This window comes from Saccopteryx bilineata, chromosome 4 (genome assembly GCF_036850765.1).
Source record: "Saccopteryx bilineata isolate mSacBil1 chromosome 4, mSacBil1_pri_phased_curated, whole genome shotgun sequence".
Classification (NCBI taxonomy): Eukaryota; Metazoa; Chordata; class Mammalia; order Chiroptera; family Emballonuridae; genus Saccopteryx; species Saccopteryx bilineata.
Window position 1 is genome coordinate 47,752,694 of NC_089493.1, and position 19,617 is coordinate 47,772,310.

General features: G+C 43.1%; 1 protein-coding gene across 1 annotated transcript; it reads right to left on the reverse strand.

Moving 5' to 3' along the window:
* Positions 1-1,010: 1,010 nt before the first annotated feature.
* Positions 1,011-11,673, reverse strand: PTGDR (prostaglandin D2 receptor). Its single transcript, XM_066274091.1, has 2 exons — positions 10,722-11,673; positions 1,011-4,191 (listed from the first exon to the last, which is right to left on the reverse strand). The coding sequence occupies exons 1-2, from the start codon at positions 11,556-11,558 to the stop codon at positions 3,955-3,957; spliced, it is 1,074 nt and encodes a 357-aa protein (XP_066130188.1). The 5' UTR covers positions 11,559-11,673; the 3' UTR covers positions 1,011-3,954.
* Positions 11,674-19,617: the final 7,944 nt, after the last annotated feature.

The window sequence follows — 19,617 nt, forward strand, 5'->3', positions numbered from 1 at the left end:
AAAATGGTCAAATATATGCAGCTGAAAGAACAAAAGGCATGACAGGCATAAATTGGAATCCCTCCCATCAGCTCAAGCTGTGGGAGCGAGCACTCCCCCGCCTCTTGATTCAGCAGCTCCTCACCTCATCCCCTCCCTTGCAGGAGGGCACTCCCGGGGCTGCATACACAGTGTCTTTGAGCACCTCCAGATAGAAAGATAACGGGAAAGGGGCCCTTTCTTCTGAGCTGCTGCAGCCCACAGCCAGGAGAGCAGGGCTGGGGCTGGACTTCAGCCCCACTGACTTCCTTTGCCAGCGCCCTGGTCTAGTGCACTGACCACACAGCTGCACAGGCCCCAGCACACCCACGCTCACCCACCTGGTGCCACACCGGTCCCATACACAATCTGTGTCACCAGTACAACCGTCCTCGAACTCCATGCTGATCACTTTGCCTTAAAGTCTCCAGTGAATATCCAGGCCTCACGGCGGCGCTCCAACCTTTCTCTGCTGCACCCAGCACCCTTTATGACCTGAAATCTGCCTCTGTTTTCAGCTTCTTTTCTAGCCACCTTTGTTTGTAATTCCCAGAGTTCAGCCAGTGGAGCTCCTAACTGAGCCTGGCCACGCCCCACACCTCTGTGCTTGGGTGACTTCTCACACTCCATTCTTCACTCTAGAGAGCTTGCCTTCTGCCTTTTCCCTTTGTTTGCTTGGTCCCTTTCTATTCAGTCTTTCAAAAAAAAATGGGGGGGGGATAGGAAGGAGAAAAATAAACAGTAATATCATGTAAAAGAAATATGGACTTGGAAAATACAAATAATTATGGAAAGAAATGTCCACACTAAAAAGTTAACCATGGTTCACACTTTATTTTTTCAAGGCATTTCCTATGCATGTATATTTATGGATCACATTCAGTTTGCATCATGCTTTTTTCATTTAGTATGACACTGTAAGCTTCTCATTTTTTAGAAATGATTTGAAAACATTTTTGACGGCTGCATAATTTTCATATGTTTGTGTGTGCATGTATTTATCTAAAAACTTTGTTTAATCCTTGTTTTGGCCATTTGCATGGTTTCCTTTTCATTTTTTGCGCTATTATGTATAGTGCTACAAAGAAGGGTTTTGTGTGTATCTATGACAGCCCCTGGGATGACCATCTGGGAGAGAATTCGACAGTGGGATAACTGGAACAGTAGGAAAGAACCCTTTTAGGCTCTTGATATCCACTGTCAGGTCGCTGTCAAGAAACGGTGGACACATTTACAAACTCACCAGGGGAATATTCATGGTGCTTTTACTTAGCAACAGCCTCTATGATTGAGTCAGACTTCTTTTGTTTAATCCTTAAGAATTTTAATTTTAATTTTGCATGTCTCTGATTGGGCAGGAAATTTTTCTACATTCATCAACCGTATGAATTTCCTCTTATGTAAACCACATCTTTGCGTCCTTTGTCCAGTTTTCAACTGGTGTCAAGATTCCTACTCCTTTTCAATACTTGATTTAGGCACCTTCTCACTGTGAGGTTCTGACAACGCCTGCATCACGCCTGGTGAAGTCCTCCTCCTCTAATATCATAGAACTGTGTGCACATTCACTACAGGCTTTCTGTCCTCCACTCTGCATACACACCTGTCTTCCCCTCGCTCGTGGGCCAGCTCTGAATCACATGTATTCTTCTCCACAGTACCTAACCCACAGCCTGGCACAATGTATGTGTCCAGGAAGACTCATTTATTGAACAAATGAATAAATCAATGAAGATCAGTGAAAAGTTGACTTTAAACTTAACCTGAACTTCATCAGGATAGCATATCTACATTTTGTGTTAAAGAGAAAGGATTGCTAAGTCCTTGGATAACCTCTGCTGACTTCTTTAAAGTAATAAAATGCTAGTGGAACGGCCTATGAAACGACTTGAGAATGGAATACTGCTGGAAACTGTTTATTGAAAAAAGAAAACTAAACCCTTTTTTTTTTTTGAAGAAAAGTAATTTCCTTTGGAAAATATTATGAAGTTATGTTTATTGACTCATCTAGGACCTTTTAAAAATACCTTGACAGTTATCATAACACACCTTCCAAAGGAGAACACAAGAAAACATGCACTTCCTCTGACAATACAATACATAGGTACTTACACATTAAATATACAAATGAAAAGTAAACTTGGACAATGACTGCATTTTCATCACATCATACTCTCAAATTATAATTCACATATTCCTACATTGACCATCTCACAGTGTTGCTAAACACACACACACACACACACACACACACACACACACACCCCTCCATCCAGGTTAGCACCACCATTGATATAAACCAGAGGTGAAAAATAGGGTTGCTGCTAAGTTGGCAATACTCTTGTTTCTGGAAGGGATGGCTTAGTGGGGCCTGGGGTCTATTCAGACACAGCCACTTCTCCGTCTCTGAGACGCTGAAGCCCCGCTAATGCCCCCCATCTGTTCTTCACCAAAGGTAAAAGTTTTTACTTGTGTGCTGGGGTCTCTCATTTGGTTTAACAGCTGCAGCCGTATTTCCCCACTTTTTCCCTTTTGGTCACAGTGTTGCTAACCTTTGTAAACATTTAAATGTACAATTAAAGTGCTCAGTTGTGCTCTACCTGAGGCCATCCTACTCCAGTTTTAAACATGCACAGCTCTCCAGAACCTCAGTAAGATCTTACTGTCCCCATAAAGAGCAGAATATTGCTGTTAATGGGCAGATGTTAAGGCTGTTGCCACCACCCTCAAATGGGGTTGACTGAGTCCTGGGTGGGCTCTTTGCTGTGCTGGATGCCCTGCTGTTAAACGTACCCACAGGCGGTAAACAAGTTCTCTGGCAAGTCTCACATCACTGTTTTCAAAGAAGCATAAGTTCTTCCTCCCCCAAATCCATTAATATGATAAGCCTATAAAATGCACCTGCCCAAAATTGAAACTATATTTTGTAGTCACTCCCAAATTTTGATCCCTACTGATATACACAGGAAACTGGACCTCAAAAGATAAAAATTAATTTTTCTTCTCTGGGTGTGGGCATAGCTAGCTACATCCTGCCTTATGTCTACTTGTTTATAGCTTCGCCTCCCCATGGGAGGCAGTGATGCCTTCTGAACAGTGGCTGGGGAAGGCACCTCCTGAGCTGGCTGCACTGCCCACCTCACGTCTTTGAAGAACATCTATAATTCAGGCGTACTTAGATTGGCTGGCAAAGAAATCAATTAAATTGCGACACAAAGTAAACAAATCAGGTTTCCTCGAAATGAGTAAGATAAGAAATTTCAAGAACACCCATTACATAATTGTAAACAGTGGTGTTTCTACAGGATTGAAATAAAGACCCAGAAATGCCAAGACCTCTCTAAATAATTAGGGACACCACGTCCAAATGTTGTGACTATTAATACAGCGATTTTCAACTGGGGTGCTGCAAAACATTTTAAAAATGCGATACCTGACTATTTAGCCAGGGGCACTGACCTCCTTTCCTTTAGATTGTCAAATAAAAACAAATAAACGCCAACACAACCACAGCCATCCTGTGTGAATGAATCAATATTATACCTCTTTTTTTGTCAGATGAGCAAAAATACATTTTTCCCATGTGCCACAGACTTTTTAGTAATTAGTTTTTATGTGCCATGACATGAAAAACGTTGAAAATTGCTGAATTAATATCATTGCTTTAAGACTTCTAACATTGTTTACAATACATGAAATTTTAGTCGCTATTAATACCTCAAAATGAAAAAGAAAAAGTACCTAACTGGTTCATGAATTTAGACTGACAATACCTTGTTAAGATATCAAATACTTTTGAAAATACATTTAGATATTTTTTAATGGGAGCTAACATTTGTTAAAGATTTAAATGATAAGTTTTTGTTTTGTTTTGTCATCGTTCTTTGTTGGAAAATGTGATACATTCCTCAGCTTACCGGAGACTGTAAAACATTGTCACAGACTGGATTCCATGTTAGTTCGGCGGGGATTGCTGTGCCAATTTCTATACATAAGCGGTCTTATGAAAATCTTGTGGAAAAACATCCGAAATACTGATGTTCTGAAAATGATGAAAATCCAAGGGTCCATGATTGAGATCACAGATAAAAACCGCAAAGCGAGGAGGTCTCCAGCTTCATAAATTCCATTTTCCTTAGAGTCAGCTTTAAATGCTCCGTAGTAAGCACGGTACTGTTTTGAAGAAAAACAAAATCCATTATAATATTGAAAGGTTGATGGCAGCGATACATTCACTTATTTCACTTAGAACACATTACTTTTCTGTAAGAACATGGCAGCTCAGCATGGAACATTCATTTTTGGCAAATTTCTAAACAGCTAAGGCCGCTGCAGCTCATAGGTATAAGTGAGGAGCCTGGTAGACAGATGCAGGGCTGACCTAGGAGGCTCTCTGGATCTGGAGACCTCCTGGGAGATCCTGTCTGAGTCCCTGGAGGCTGTTGTTCTACCTACTGTGAGCACTGGAATTTCCAGGTCCCTGCCAGCCGTGCAGAGGAAGAGAGGAGGTGGGACTAATCCCGTCCACTGAATCTTTTACAAACAGGATCACTGCACTTCCATATATGCAGAGATTCTCTTTCCTTTCCTCTGCCTGCCTCCTATCCCCTCTTATTAGTTAGCTTCGAAGTAAGTCACACTGGTGAAGTGTCACATGTACGGTGACACCACCGAAACAGCAGCTTTTAGTGGATGTGAAAAGACAGGAAAATACCCCAATGAAAAGACAGGAGATGTGCAAAAGGACCTGTTCAATTTCTGTAAATTACCGTACCACTTCTCAGCATAGATGGTTACCTTTCTGTGGTTGTCATCCTCTTTTCAGACTAAGAAAAAAACAAACAAACACATGCATAGAAATCTAAGCCTATTACCTGTGTCCAGTTACTCCTATTATCTTGACCCCGTGGTCTCTGTGGCTCCCTCAGAGACCTAGAAACTGCTTTCTCCTGTGGCTTTTCCTGTCATTCAGCCAACACAGCTGCCTAGCCCAGCACTACTACTGCCTCGCATGCCACTGGAGGCCAGCCACTTTTTCCTGATGCTATTATACTCCCCGCGCCTACAGACGCTAAACCCATGAGAGGATGAAATGGACCCTAATGGGACAGAAAATATTTAAAGTCAACATTAGTAGGAGGGGTTATGAATAAGTGCACAGACCAGACCCACTTAGGACAATCAAGGAATATCTGCTGGAGCAGATGTGTTTTCCCATAATTGTTTCCTTACCTTTCTACTCTCTCTTCTGCAGAGCATTTTGGTGTGCTCAGCTACTCTCATCTAGTGCACTTAGAAAGATACACTGATACCAAAACTGGAAGACCCTCTCCCATCACCACTGCTTAATAATTCGAGTAGGAATAATAATAGCTAATGCCTGTTTGCAGGACCTGTTTGTTCTCAGCATTTTACTTTGAAAACCTCATTTCATCCTCACAATAATCCCCTGATGGAAGTATGACTATTATTTCCATTTTACAGATGTGGAAACCGATTGCATACCTAAATACTACCTGCTTTTAGCATCAACCTCAAGTGTCTTCCCCTACAGGAAGTCCTAGTATGGTAATGGATAAGCATCAGCTTTAGAGTTTGGCTCTCTTGGTTAGATCGAGTCCCTTCATTGGCTCTGTGACTTTGGGCAAGTTATTCCGTCTCCTCATCTATACAATAGGGATAATTTACTTACATTCCAGGACTATAATGAAATTTGAATAAGATGGTATGAATAAAACCTTGACAACAGGGCCTACCATATAATGAAAACTCAATAATTAGCTATTATTATTATTTTATCAATTAGGAGTGACTCTAAACTCTCTTATAGATGTAATCACTCCCTCCCACCACGGTATTACAGCTTATGTGGGTAGATGTGATGTATTCTCAATTTATATCCCCCCAATGACTTAGTGTCTTGAATGTTGTAAGTAACAGATGTATGTTCGATAGAAAAATGAGTGACAATAAGCTATGCACTCTGGTTGATTAGAAAGCGAACACTTAATATGAGTTTGTCTTTACACTTGCTCCTTTCTCCTCAAAGTACAGTGCAGCGGAATTTAATTCCAACTATTTGAAAACACTTGACTAGCTGGGATCTGGGTAACCAAATGGTACTTATATAATTAAATACTTATATAATTAAAACAATACATTTTATTTTTAAGCAGTATTTTTCCAAGTCAGTCCTACTGCATATTATTAGATTAACTGTATTTTCAAGTAACCTGCTTTGTAATAGAAGTGTATTGATTTACACCTGAACTTTTAATATATTTTTTATTTTTTAGTTTACTAAAATACAACAAATTCGTTTATGAGAGTGATCAAAGTATTTCTATCCTCACAAAGTATTAATTTGAACACAATTTGGACTTTTGAAAAATCTCTGTCCATCAACAGTGTTCTCTTATACTTTATCAACTGCTTCTTTAAGAGAGACTAATATAACCAATAACCAGAATATACACTTGGCATTTTGAAAGTAGGTCAATTTACACAGAGAATCAGTGTGAGAAGGGCGCCCTCTGTTGGATTTAGGGGTCCATGAGAAAATGTTGCTGCTGCCAACTCTTTGAAGACCTACAGGTATCTTGTTTCCATATTCCTGTTCCGAAGCTCTCTCAACTCTAAAGCCCTCTTCTGACCAGTCCATCCATCACAATACTATGCCCTCTACTCAAGCCCTTTAAATCCACTTCCGACCCTTTTGCCCGGGCCAGTCTCTTGCCTACCATTCCTAATGCCTCTAACAGCCTCCTTTGGAAAGAGCATCCTGCCCATTCTTTCTGCATCACAATGAAACACACACACACACACACACACACATATGAGTTATCTCAATAAATGCAAGATGTCCTCTACCACTTCTCTCACTCCACGGATCTTGACATATGCAATTACTTATCTTCACCTGGCTTCTAAACCTCTCTTATTTACTCTTGCTCCCTACCAACTTCCAACACATTGTGGTTTTCTAAGGTAGAAACAATTTTAATGAAAATATATCCATATTAGAAAATGTGCTGCAAACTGCCTCTGAATCTCCTCTCAGAGTCTCTATATATTCTTCCTACCATATCAAATTGGAAATTTGAAATCCAATCTAGTTAAGTATCATGCTCTAATTCAGCATTACAGCAAAGTAAAAATCTGACTCCAACAAACTTTTCACCAGCTTAATGAAATACAATACTGATGTGATGAATAAAGTTTTTTTTATAAAGCACCCCCCTCCACTAGATCCAGTCCTTGAAGAGTGATTTTCAGAGTGTGGTGGGTTTCCAATACCCTTTCACTGTGTCTGCAGGCCCAAAACTATTTTCATGAAAAGATACTGTTTGCTTTTTAACTTCCATCTTCTCATAGGTGTAGAGTGAGTTTTCTGGAGGCTATCTGACATGCAGTGACATTGGCACTGCCATGACTAATGAGATATGTGCTTGTACATTCTTGTGTTTTCTAGCCCTTCCTACGGTAGTCAACTTAGGAAATATAAACGTGCATTTTCAAAGACTGTTCTCAGTACGTCTGTGCCCTTAACATGTTTTTCTTTTTTCTGTTTTACCTGCTATAATCGCTGGACTTTATTACCATTCACTTAATCATTCTTGAAATTCCAGAATTCTCTTTGCACCTTTGCAAAGATATAAGAAGTACATTTTAAAAACTTGTTTTGCAACGATATTATAAAATTTTTTTATTTTAATTGCTAATATGATAAATACTGATAGATATAATCAATATAAATTAAAACTCTTTGGGTTCTTAATAATTTTTTAAGAGTAAGAAGGGGCCCTTGGACTAAAAAAACAAATTTGTGAACTACGGCCTTGAATCTAATGCTGTCTTCCAAAAAGGCCTTTTTTCTTTTTTCTTTTAATGATTTTATTTATTCACTTTAGAGGGGGAGGAGCAGGAAGAATCAACTCTTATATGTGCCTTGACCAGGGAAGCCACGGTTTCGAACTGGCAACCTCAGCATTCCAGGTCAATGCTTTATCTACTGCGCCACCACAGATCAGGACATATTTCTTAATTTTCTATGTCCAGCAGATGATAATAATAAATGGAAATAATAATTAGTGAAAATAGAGATACTAATTTTTTAGGACAGGAACCTGGTTAGGGGTGATATATAACTTCAAATCTTTATAACTATCTTACAGAGCAAATATGGTTATCTTTGAGAGAAATTGTGGTTAGAAAGGGGTAAATAGGTCCTGGCCGGTTGGCTCAGTGGTAGAGCGTCGGCCTGGCGTGCGGGGGACCCGGGTTCGATTCCTGACCAGGGCACACAGGAGAAGCGCCCATCTGCTTCTCCATCCCCCCCCCCTCCTTCCTCTCTGTCTCTCTCTTCCCCTCCCGCAGCCGAGGCTCCATTGGAGCAAAGATGGCCTGGGCGCTGGGGATGGCTCCTTGGCCTCTGCCCCAGGCGCTGGAGTGGCTCTGGTCGCGGCAGAGCGATGCCCGGGAGGGGCAGAGCGTAGCCCCTGGTGGGCGTGCCAAGTGGATCCCGGTCGGGCACATGCGGGAGTCTGTCTGACTGTCTCTCCCCGTTTCCAGCTTCAGAAAAATACAAAAAAAAAAAAAAAAAAAAAAAAAAAAAAAAAAAAAAAAAGGGGGGGGGGTAAATAAGCCACAGTGTAGCTAGTAAGTGATGTAACCTGATTCAAACTCATGTGTGATGCCGACTCCCTTATCCTTTCTAGAAAATGATAGTTCCTTTGTGGTATGCTGTTTGTATTACATATCTTTGGAACTTCACACTTTTTTTTTTTAGGAAATCATTTTAAAATCCATTATTTCTTTCAGTTCTCATAATCCCATATAAGTTATTTGAATCCCTTTAGAGATGTGTCCAAATGCAATAGTTTTTCCACTGTAATTATGCTGTTCTCTCCACTGTTCTTCCTAAAACATTCAAACTCAGGACATAATCTCCATACAGTTGGCTACTGTCTGCTTTTATCACAGCAAAAGTAAATAAGGCAGTGGCTTATAAGATAAGGAGCAAATAGTGAATATTTGGTGGGTCCTTATATGGTGAGAGAAAACACATTTCCACAACTTTTAATGATGAAATTAAAGATGTAATAATAGTAATAATAATAATAATGGACTTTTTTTGTAATACATGTCTACTAAGGAAAAGAATAATTTTTTTTCTTGGAGTCATATTTGGCTTAATTGGGGTTCAGAGTTCATGTGTCCTATCATCAAATTGATAGCAAATGCTCATTTGTAAAGACTGTTCTTTAACTCCATAGCTGTACAAAAAAGCGGGCAGGATAGATGTGGCCTGTGGGCTGTGGTTCTCTCACTGTGACCCTGGATCAGCGGCTTCCACCTCACCTGGGAACTTGTTAAGAATGAGAATTCTTCAAAAACTTCCCGAATCAGAAACTCTGGGGAATGAGGCCCAGCTATCTGTTTTTTAAAAACCCTGCTGATGATTCTGAGTGTGGTACAATTTGAGAACCACTGAAAAGTATCTATCCCTATAGCCATATCTATTTCTATAGCTATAGTTTTATTTATTTACTTTTGGATGTTCTAATCCTAACTCTACCTGATGAAGCTACAGACAACTCCCCCCCCCCCAATTAAAGCCTTCATTTAAGGGAAAATCACATTATATTTCACTTTCACCCACCCTTAAAAGAAACACCCAAAATTGCTATGTTGCCATACAAAACTTAACTTTCCTATTCACAGAAGTCTCAATACTCCAAAGACGTTGAATTGGTTGTGCATTTGTTTAAATGTTGTTAATGCAAATGGGTGTGTGTGTGTGTGTATGTGGGTAATACTGAAAAAAATTTCGAAAGCTTCAGCCACACTTACAGATGTCTTGGTGGGGGCTGCAGGAAGAAATATTTCAAAACAAGGAAATTCAATCTCTACTACCTCCCTCATCAGTAAATTGAGACCCGACCACACACACACACACACACACACACCCCAACCTGTCAAGATAGGTTATCAAAACGACACCTGTGGCTGAATCGTACTTTTTCACACCTGCCTGTCCAAACAGCTTCTCCTCCTCTGTAACCATTGCCCTCTGTGGCGGCAGCGCCAGAAACAGCATCCGGATTCCTCAAAGTTTACACAGGAGTTCTGAAAAACTAAACCTGTGCTTTTAGTCACTCACCTCCGCAAACCACTCTGGCAGAATTACACCTTCCCTTAGTCCCTTTCTGCGCCAAAACCTGGGAGAAAAACTCCTAGGTGCCATTCGACCATTTCTGATGCCACTAAAATCATGGGCAGGTCTAACGAAATAAATAAAACATTAACTAGCCATCGGGAAGTAAGAGAGGACCCGTATTGCCAAAAAGAAACCAACTTCTGTGCCTCAAAGTTCTGAGTAGTAAAAATAACTCCTATCCTCCCGGAGGAAAGCAGAGAGGAGGCGGGGTCTGGCAGCTGGAGAGGTTTCGCGGGGCTACGGGAACACCGTGGACCTCGGTTTTCCCTTTGCTTTCTCTGATTTTCCCTCTTCTCGCTCAACAAATTGGGCTACGAGTCGTGAAGCTATGGAGGGAGGGAGCCCGCTGTGCGGAGCGCAGCAAGCCCTCCTGGCCCTGGGCGCAGCGTCTCTTGCGCGGTGTCCAACACGCTCCATCCACCCTTACCCGCACCCGCGGCCCGACACACTCCTGTCCCCCGCAGCCTTGGCAGGAGCGACTCACAATTAAAGGCAGGGAGCACACGGTGAAGAGCACGGTCATGAGAGCTAGCAATAGCAGGTTATCCAGCTCCTCCGGGGGAGCCTCCCTCTCGCAGGCGCTGGGCGCTGCGCGGTCCCTAGTGACCCAGCGCTCACGCCACCGCAGCCGCTGGTGCATCGCGTACAGGTTGCGCATGGCGCTCAGGTTGCACAGCACGATGGCGAGGACCAGCAGAGCCAGGAGGCTAGCGTAGAGCACCGAGTAGCCCACGACCGACAGCGAGCGCTCCTCGTGCGTCATTTGAATGAAGCACCACGTACCGGGGCAGTACTGCACGAACTTCCCGAACCCCGTGAAGGGCAGCGCGCAGAAAGCCAGGCTGAAGGCGCTCACGACGGGCGCCACCAGCGCGCCCCGGCGGAGGGTGATGTGCTGTTGGTAAAAGAAGGGGTGCCCCAGGCATAGCCAGCATTCCAGGGCCATGGCCAGCAGCTGCAGCATGGAGGCAAGGCCGAAGAAGGACATGATAAAGGCAAAGGCTTGGCACATAGAGGGGCCCGGCGTGGGCACCAGCCCCCACAGGCTCTGGTTCTGTGCGTACGCCGCCAGCACAAAGGGGCTCAGGAGGGACTTGCCCAGCAAGTCGGTGACGGTCAGGCCGCACACTAGCACGTAAAAGACCGAAGGCAGCGGGCGCGGCGAGCGCAGCGGGCACGGACCCAGCCCCGAGCGCGCCAGCAGCCCTAGGGCCAGCAGGTTGCCCAGGAGGCCCGTGCTGAAGAGCATCCAACTCATCGTGGCTGAGTGTCCCTTCTCCACCCAGGTGATGTTTTGGCAACGGTAGAACGACGGCTTCATGGCGGGTGGCGCGGCGGGCCAGAGTGGAGGCTGAAAGAGGGCCAGGGCCCCGGCGCCCGGGTGCTGAGGAGACCCTGGCCGCCCTGCGCGCACGTCGCAGAGCCTGCGCCGCAGAGGAAGCTCTGCGGACCTCCGGGTGTGCCCGACAGCAGGCACCTCCTATCTAAACTCTTAGTCACACTCCTCCCCGAGGGGAGGGACATGTGGCCAGCTGCTCACCGGGGCGCAAGCAGTGCGGAGTGCGGGAGACCCAGTGAGGAGCTCCGCCCCGATGCTCCTGATCCTGAGGGGAGACAGACCCTCGTGCCCAGAGTCAAATAGAAAGAAGGAAAGTTGCTAGACTCTGAGCACTCCCTGGCCAGTCCTTCCCCTGAGGGAAGGGAACTACTGAAATGGAGGGGAAAGTAAGCAGAAGCTACTAGAGGTGGGCGAGGAGGCGGTGGTGGAACAACCCTGTTGGCCAAGAACAACGCTGAAGATGAGGCAGTGGCGAGGTTGAGAAAGGGCACCGCCTCGTTTTTGAATGAGTGGGTTAAGGAGTGGGTAAGGTAACTACCATTTGTATTCTCTTCTGTGCACCAATGAACACGGACCTTCATTGCATAGGGGAGGAAACCAAGACTTTAGAAGGTTAAGTGATCCGCTCAAAATGACAAAGCTAGTTAGTGGCAAAGCTGGACCTGGAACCCGGATCTTCTCTTTATGTAGTCCATCTGTCTTGGCTTCTCTTCCCAAGAGGTTGGTCAGATTTCAGATTTCAGGGGAAAGGCTGCAGGGAAAACCAAGGGAGATGTTGGCCCTGGGTACCATGAATCCCAGTGGTTGCAGGTGGGAGGAGTATGATTAAGATCGCTGATGTTGTCATCAGACCTGGTTTTGAGTCCTAGTTCTGCTACTCACTGCCTGTGTGACCCTTAGGGACTTAATCTCTCAAGAAGTAATATCTGGGCAGTCTGCTTCGCTCTTTGAGGCATAGGAATAACATGTAAGGTGCAGACGTGTAAGAAATGTTCCCAACAATGCAACCGTCAGGATTCTCACATGTTTCAGCAAAGCTGTTTTGGTGGCTGATATTTAGCTGCAGTTTTTAACATAGATTTGAACCCAGAAAATAGTAGGCTGAATTCAGAGCTTCTTTACTCTGGTCTGTGATGACTAGAAAACACTTCTTGCCTTCCTACCTTTGACTTGGCTGCATCATAGAGGAAAGAGAGTAATAAGTGTAATTTGTTGTGGACCGTAAATGGCAAAAAAAACCTTGCAGATTTGAGGCTTAGCAAAAAGCTAAGTTCTCCCCCCTCCACCTCCATATTGGCTATGATGCTGAGTATTTGCACCCACCTCACTTGCTTGCTTAAGTTGCTGGAAGCAATTTACATGCCCTTCCTCTCACTCTTTGTTTGTTCAGATGTTGGTTGATTTCACTTGTGCATGGTAGGGGGATTCCTGTTTATGGCTTAAGAGAGTTCTTGTTTTTGCCTCAGATGTGTAACTTTCTATCAAGGGCTTCCTTGATTTGCATATGGCTATATGATAAAGCAAACTGGGACTATGGGGCACTCTGATATTGTCATCAGCATTGAAGAGCCCTCCCGATCCCATCCTTTTATCTTAATGAGTCTGTTTTCTTAATTCCGCACCGTTCTCACTCAAGACCCAGAATTATGAGCTGCGCTGGTCCATGGCAGTAATTTATTTCTTTAATTATCACTTGATACCTTCGTAGAGACATTACCTTTGTGTGCAGAATTTGAGTGGAATGGCTAGGGCCATAATGCACGAGCAAGGAGATCATGCCTTGGCTTAAGGAAGCTAATTTTTAGGTTCAGTGACTGTTCTGATGGGTGGACTCAGGCTGAGAGCAAGAGCCTTGAGGTTTGGATGTAAAAGCCTTAAGAGCCATCAGAGAGGCTGCCTCCAGACTAAAAGCCTGGCCATCAGTGAAGGTGCAGAGTCCAAGCTTTGGAATTAAGTAGTTCTGAATTCTGTCATTAGCTGGCTTTGTGACCCTGGGTTATTTTACTCTATCCCTGAGTTTGTTTTCTCATAAATGGGATATGGGACTTAAGCTGACCTCAGAGTGTTGTTGTGAAGTTCTGAAAACATAAAGCATTTGGCATAGAGTAATAATAATAAGAGCAAACATTTAAAGGCCCTTATATATACTGGACACTCTAATCCTTCCACCTCTATTCACTCAATTATTAGAAAACCTCTTACATGGTTAGTTCCCTTGTCTTCCCTCTTCTCCCTCTCCACCTCTCACCACCCTCCTCCAGCCCCTATTGAACAATGATGGGGATAGACTTGAGTTGATGAAGTGAAAGGAGATGGTCCTACAACCAAAAGAGACAAAAATCTGATGAAATCTGAGGTCTCCTCTCCAGACAGACACACATACACAAACACACACATTCACAATTTACACCAACTAAAGGGTGTTCAGAGTTTCCCAAAATTCCACTATGGTACCCAGAGGAGGCCCAGTGACTCTAGCTTAAGAATCCTCCTCTAAGGACATGTAAGTGGCATTCTCTGAAGGATATCCACCCCAGTTCTTTGCAGCTTATTTTCTATGACAGGTGCCTCCACCTCCATACCCCTCCCAAGAGCAACGCCCAGGACTGGATATAACCCTTTTGAAGTAAGTCACTCTGAAGTGTGACTGAAGGACAGTAGTAGATCCCTGACACAGTATATATATATATATATATATCATGCTTCAAATTGATGGATTTGAACAAGTACAGTTATGGAAACCACGTGTTTACTCCTGGCCAACTTAGCTGGTCTTGACCGTGGGTTTCCGATTGCTTTCTGCCTGCTTTGCTCTTGTTCATCCTGTGCTGTTCTCAGACTTCAGTTTGGAGTCTTCTGTCCCACCTCCTAAGAAATCTTATTTTACAAATCTGTTGTTCAGCCAAAAACCCATGTTCTTTGTTCATGCATCAAGTATGGTTTGCGCTCTTACTTTGTGCCAGGCCTGGGGTGATTAGTGTGGGCACTGAGGAGCATACAGCAAATAAGAGAAAGCACATGACATGCCGTGTGACTTTTACATGGTTATACATTTTATATCAGCTTTCAGAATAATAAGACTAAGTTTTTTTTTTCCTAAGAGGAAAATAGTTTTTAATTTGGGATGGCAAAACTGTGGATTAATATTTCTCCCTTATTCTATTTATATTTTATTTTTACATTTTTAAAATTACAGTTTACATTTAATATTATATTAGTTTCAGGTGTACAGCATAGTGGTTAGATAACTGTGTACTTGACAAAGTGTTTCCCTTGATATTTCCAATACTCACCTGATACCATATATAGTTATTACAATATTGACTTGACTGTGTTCCTTATGCTGTACTTTACATCCTTGTGACTATTTTGTAACTGCCAACTTGTATTTATTACCCCTTTATCTTTTCCTTCCAGCCTCCAACCCCCCTCCCACGTGGAAACCATCCATTTGTTCTCTGTATTTATGAGTTTGTTTCTATTTTGCTTGTTTGTTTATTTTTCTTTTAGATTCCACATATAAGTGAAATCATATGGTATTTTTCTATGTTTATTTTATATAGCATAATACCTTCTAGGTCCATCCATGTTGTTGCAAATGGTAAGAGTTCATTCTTTTTTATGGCCAAGTACTATTCCATTGTATAGACCAGTGGCCCCCAACCTTTTTGGGGCCATGGACCGGTTTAATGTCAGAAAATATTTTCACGGACCGGCCTTTAGGGTGGGACGGATAAGTGTATCACATGACTGAGACAAGCATCAAGAGTGAGTCTGAGACAGATGTAACAGAGGGAATCTGGTCAGTTTTAAAAAATAAAACATCGTTCAGACTTAAATATAAATAAAATGGAAATAATGTAAGTTATTTATTCTTTCTCTGCAGACCGGTACCAAATGGCCCACGGACCGGTACCATTGATCATCTCTCAATGGATACTTAGGCTGCTTCCTTACCTTGGCTATTGTAAATAATACTATGGTGAACATAGGGATGCATGTATCTTTTCAAATTAGTGCTTTGGGTTTATGCAGATAAATACCTAGAAGTGGAATTGCTGGATCATATGGTTAAGAGTGAAGCTTTTAATAAAAATATGTTGGGCCCGGCCCTGGTCGGTTGGCTCAGCGGTAAAGCGTTGGCCTGGCGTGCGGGGGACCCGGGTTCGATTCCCGGCCAGGGCACATAGGAAAAGCGCCCATTTGCTTCTCCACCCCCCCTTCCTCTCTGTCTCTCTCTTCCCCTCCCGCAGCCAAGGCTCCATTGGAGCAAAGATGGCCCGGGCGCTGGGGATGGCTCCTTGGCCTCTGCCCCAGGCGCTAGAGTGGCTCTGGTCACGGCAGAGTGATGCCCCAGAGGGGCAGAGCATTGCCCCCTGGTGGGCAGAGTGTCGCCCCTGGTGGGCAAAGCGTCACCCCTGGTGGGCGTGCCGGGTGGATCCCGGTCAGGCGCATGTGGGAGTCTGTCTGACTGTCTCTCCCCGTTTCCAGCTTCAAAAATATATATATATATATATATATGTTGGGCCCAGTTACATGGTAAAATTATCTTCATTATCTACAGAGATATATACTGGGATATACTGGGCTGCTTAATTCAGTTATAAGACAAATTTTTTAGAAAAACATATATGGCATAATGTGAACAGACAGAATTGAATATATAATTATATTATGATTTTGTAAATGTAAAAATCTAATTCCTGCTTTGTAGGGTTCCCCCCAACCTTTTGTTCAGCAAGAAATTCCATTTTGATATATTTTGCTATTGAAGTGAGAGAGATTAAATCCTCAAAGATTCCAGGGAGTGGATATGTCTTGGCCAACCTCGGTTGACCTTCCGTTTTCATGTGCAAAGCAGATCAGGATTCCTGAGTGTTTATGACTTGGAGAGACATGCTCTCAATTTTATCTTAACTGAGTTTAAAATGTAAAAATCAGCATAAATAAAAAAATATCTATAGATAATGACCAGGCAGTAATAAATGGTGGTTCGCTGACTAATATTTTCTAGCAGTTTGCTAGTGTTCTAAGGGAAGTTGTTGGCAGGTCTGGTTGATTTGTTCCCTGTGGAGCAGACTGTGATATGGAGGTGAGCGTGTAAGATAGTTATGAAGGAGTGCGTTCCGGATTAACACCTGGGAAAGGGAAGGAAAAGCAGCAGGATTGTGCAGAGAAAGAAGTCAGGCTGTGATACAGTTTTAATAAAAGGCCCTAACTAACCTGACTAGAAGCTCAGAAGCTGAAAGGGGCCCTCACAGTTGTCCTGGGGGGGGAGGGGGTAAGGGCCTTTATACCATTGGGTGGGCCAGACCCGGGGTGGGGAGCAGGAGAGGGCACATGGCCTCAGGAGCAGCAACTCTTTTCAAACAAGGCGATACGGGGAGGGGCTGACAGCAAAGGCCTGTGTGCCAGCAGCTGGGGGATCCGTTCTTCAGTCCTGAAGGGGATCTGCCTGGCGCATGCAGCGTCCACTACCAGGATCGTGCTTGTGGTATCTCAGGGAGACCCAGAGCAGTGGGCCCTTCAGCCTACTTACCTGTGGACTGTACTTACCTCAGGTTTAAAGGAGCCTCCACAAACACCTGTCTGGTGACCCCAGGCAAGTTAGGCCAGTGCCTAGGTTACAGCTTTCTATTTTTCTTATTCATGCTGTTTTTGATCTAGCTTCCCTCAACATAGTCTTGGATTTTAATTTCATCTTTCACCCAATGGTTTTCTTCAGATTCTTCCTAGAAGTTCCCCACCCTTATCCCCAAACCTAAGTGACCCACTTTCTTGGGTGCATGCAAATGAATTATTATTATTATTATTATTATTATTATCATTACTATTGGATAGAGAGGAGAAGAAATGATCTGGTTCAAATGTTTATGTGATTACCCTAAATTTAAATACATTCATTAATGTCTCCAAATTAGAGAGTAGTCTGAGCTGAATAAAGAGTAATCCACAGCCTGACCAGGTGGTGGCGAAGTGGATAGAGCGTAGGACTGGGATGCGGAGAACCCAGGTTTGAGACCCTGAGGTTGCCAGCTTGAGTGCGGGCTCATCTGGCTTGAGCAAAAAAAAAAATAAAAATCTCACCACCTTGGATCCAAGGTCGCTGGCTTGAGCAAGAGGATACTCGGTCTGCTGAAGCCCCACAGTCAGGGCACATATGAGAAAGCAATCAATGAACAACTAAGGTGTCGCAACGGCAACGAAAAAAACTGATGATTGATGCTTCTCATCTCTCTCCGTTCCTGTCTGTCTGTCCCTGTCTATCCCTCTCTCTGACTCTCTGTCCCTGTAAAATAAAAATAATAAGTAAAACAAAACCCGAGGCTTGCCTGGTCAAGGCACACACAATAAGCAATGACAAGCAATCAATGAACAACTAAAGTAAAGCAACTATGAGTTAATACTTCTGGTGCCCCCCTCCCAGTAAAATCAATAAATAAAATCTTAAAAAAAAGAGTAATCCACAGGCATGTCTCTTTTAACCAGTGGATCAAGAGTAGACAGAAAATGTTACCTGCATCAGCATACATGGCCCAGGAATGCTAGGAAGAACTTGAATGTAGGATCTACAGAGTGAATGAAACTAACAGGAGGGTTGTTGGTCTGAGCAGTAAGACACTGATTTCTCTGTCTTATAAATCTTGTCTGTACTTCTTTTGTACTTGGCAAAAAACTTTATTTTGACAACAAACAATGTAACTCAAATTCTGCATTTTTAGCTGTGTTGGGGGATTTAAAAAAAATTCATGTTACAACTTATCTCCTCTACTTATTGATCTCAGTATTTTCAAACTTCACTTTTCACAGCTGAAAGACTTATAAGTCTGATTATGATTGGTAATGGTACTTATTATGGTAGGATGTAAATGAACTCATAATAAACTTGTTATGGCAGGGAGTAAAGAAGAAATGCTGATTGTCACCTGAAAGACTGATCAAATGAGATGTTTTACCCTAGAATGTACCCAGTTAGGGCGCTGTGGCTATGGCCGGTTCCAATTATGCCTGCTGATTTGTCTGGGCCAGAATTCCTTTTTTAATGGCTTAGCTGTGGGGCAGAAACTGGCTAGTTGCCCACCAAATCCATTTCCTCCTCCTGGGCAGTCCCATAAATTACATTTTCCTGCCTCGCTTGCAGTTATGTTTCATCATATAGCCCAGTTCTAGCCTCCCACATGCTCTCTTCTACACCCTCTTCCCATCTGTTAGCTCAGTGTCAAGGATTTCAAGGTCTCAGAAGAGGATGAACCAATATATGGAAGGAAGCTGGGTCCCAGAATGACCATGTACAAGGCTTGGAATACACATTTAGGGTGTTATGTCTAAGCTGATGGAAATTTAGAATTTATCTATTGTAGTAGATCTGGCATTAACCTAATGAATATAGGCATGCCAGCCTACATTTCATAAAGGCCATCTCTACTGCAAGAGGCTGGGAAATATTGTCATTTAGTTGGACACATTACCACTTGGAATGTGTTGGTAAGAAGGGGCGAATGGAATATGTGATGGTCAACCAGCAATCTCTCTTCCATAGCCTGTAATAGTTTAGATATTGCAAAGTGATCAAGGAAGATGAGAACTGGAGAAAGACCATTGAATTTGGTAACTAGGAAGTCACTGATGGCCTTTGAGAGCCCACAGTAGAGAGACGATCAGATTGCAGAAGATGAAGGCATGCATGGGACATGAGTCAGGGCAGCCAGCAATTAGTTTAGCTGTGAAAGGAAAGAAAGAAGTTAAAAACTTAAGAGGCAGAAAGACAAAACAAAGACTTTTACAAACTTGTGGAATATTATCCATATTTTGAGAGGTGACAAGGAAAAACTAGTGGAAAAGGAGAGAGTAAAGATGCTAGAGAAAGAGGAGATGGTTGAGGGAAGAAGACTCAAAGATACTGGAATGGGACAATGGTGAAGAAGAAATGAGCCATAAAAAGAAAAGAAAAATCTTCCCCCATGACAGGAGTTAAGAACCTGAAGTGTTGTATATAGAGACAGAGATATTTCGAGGTGAAAAGTTGCATACATGATAAAGC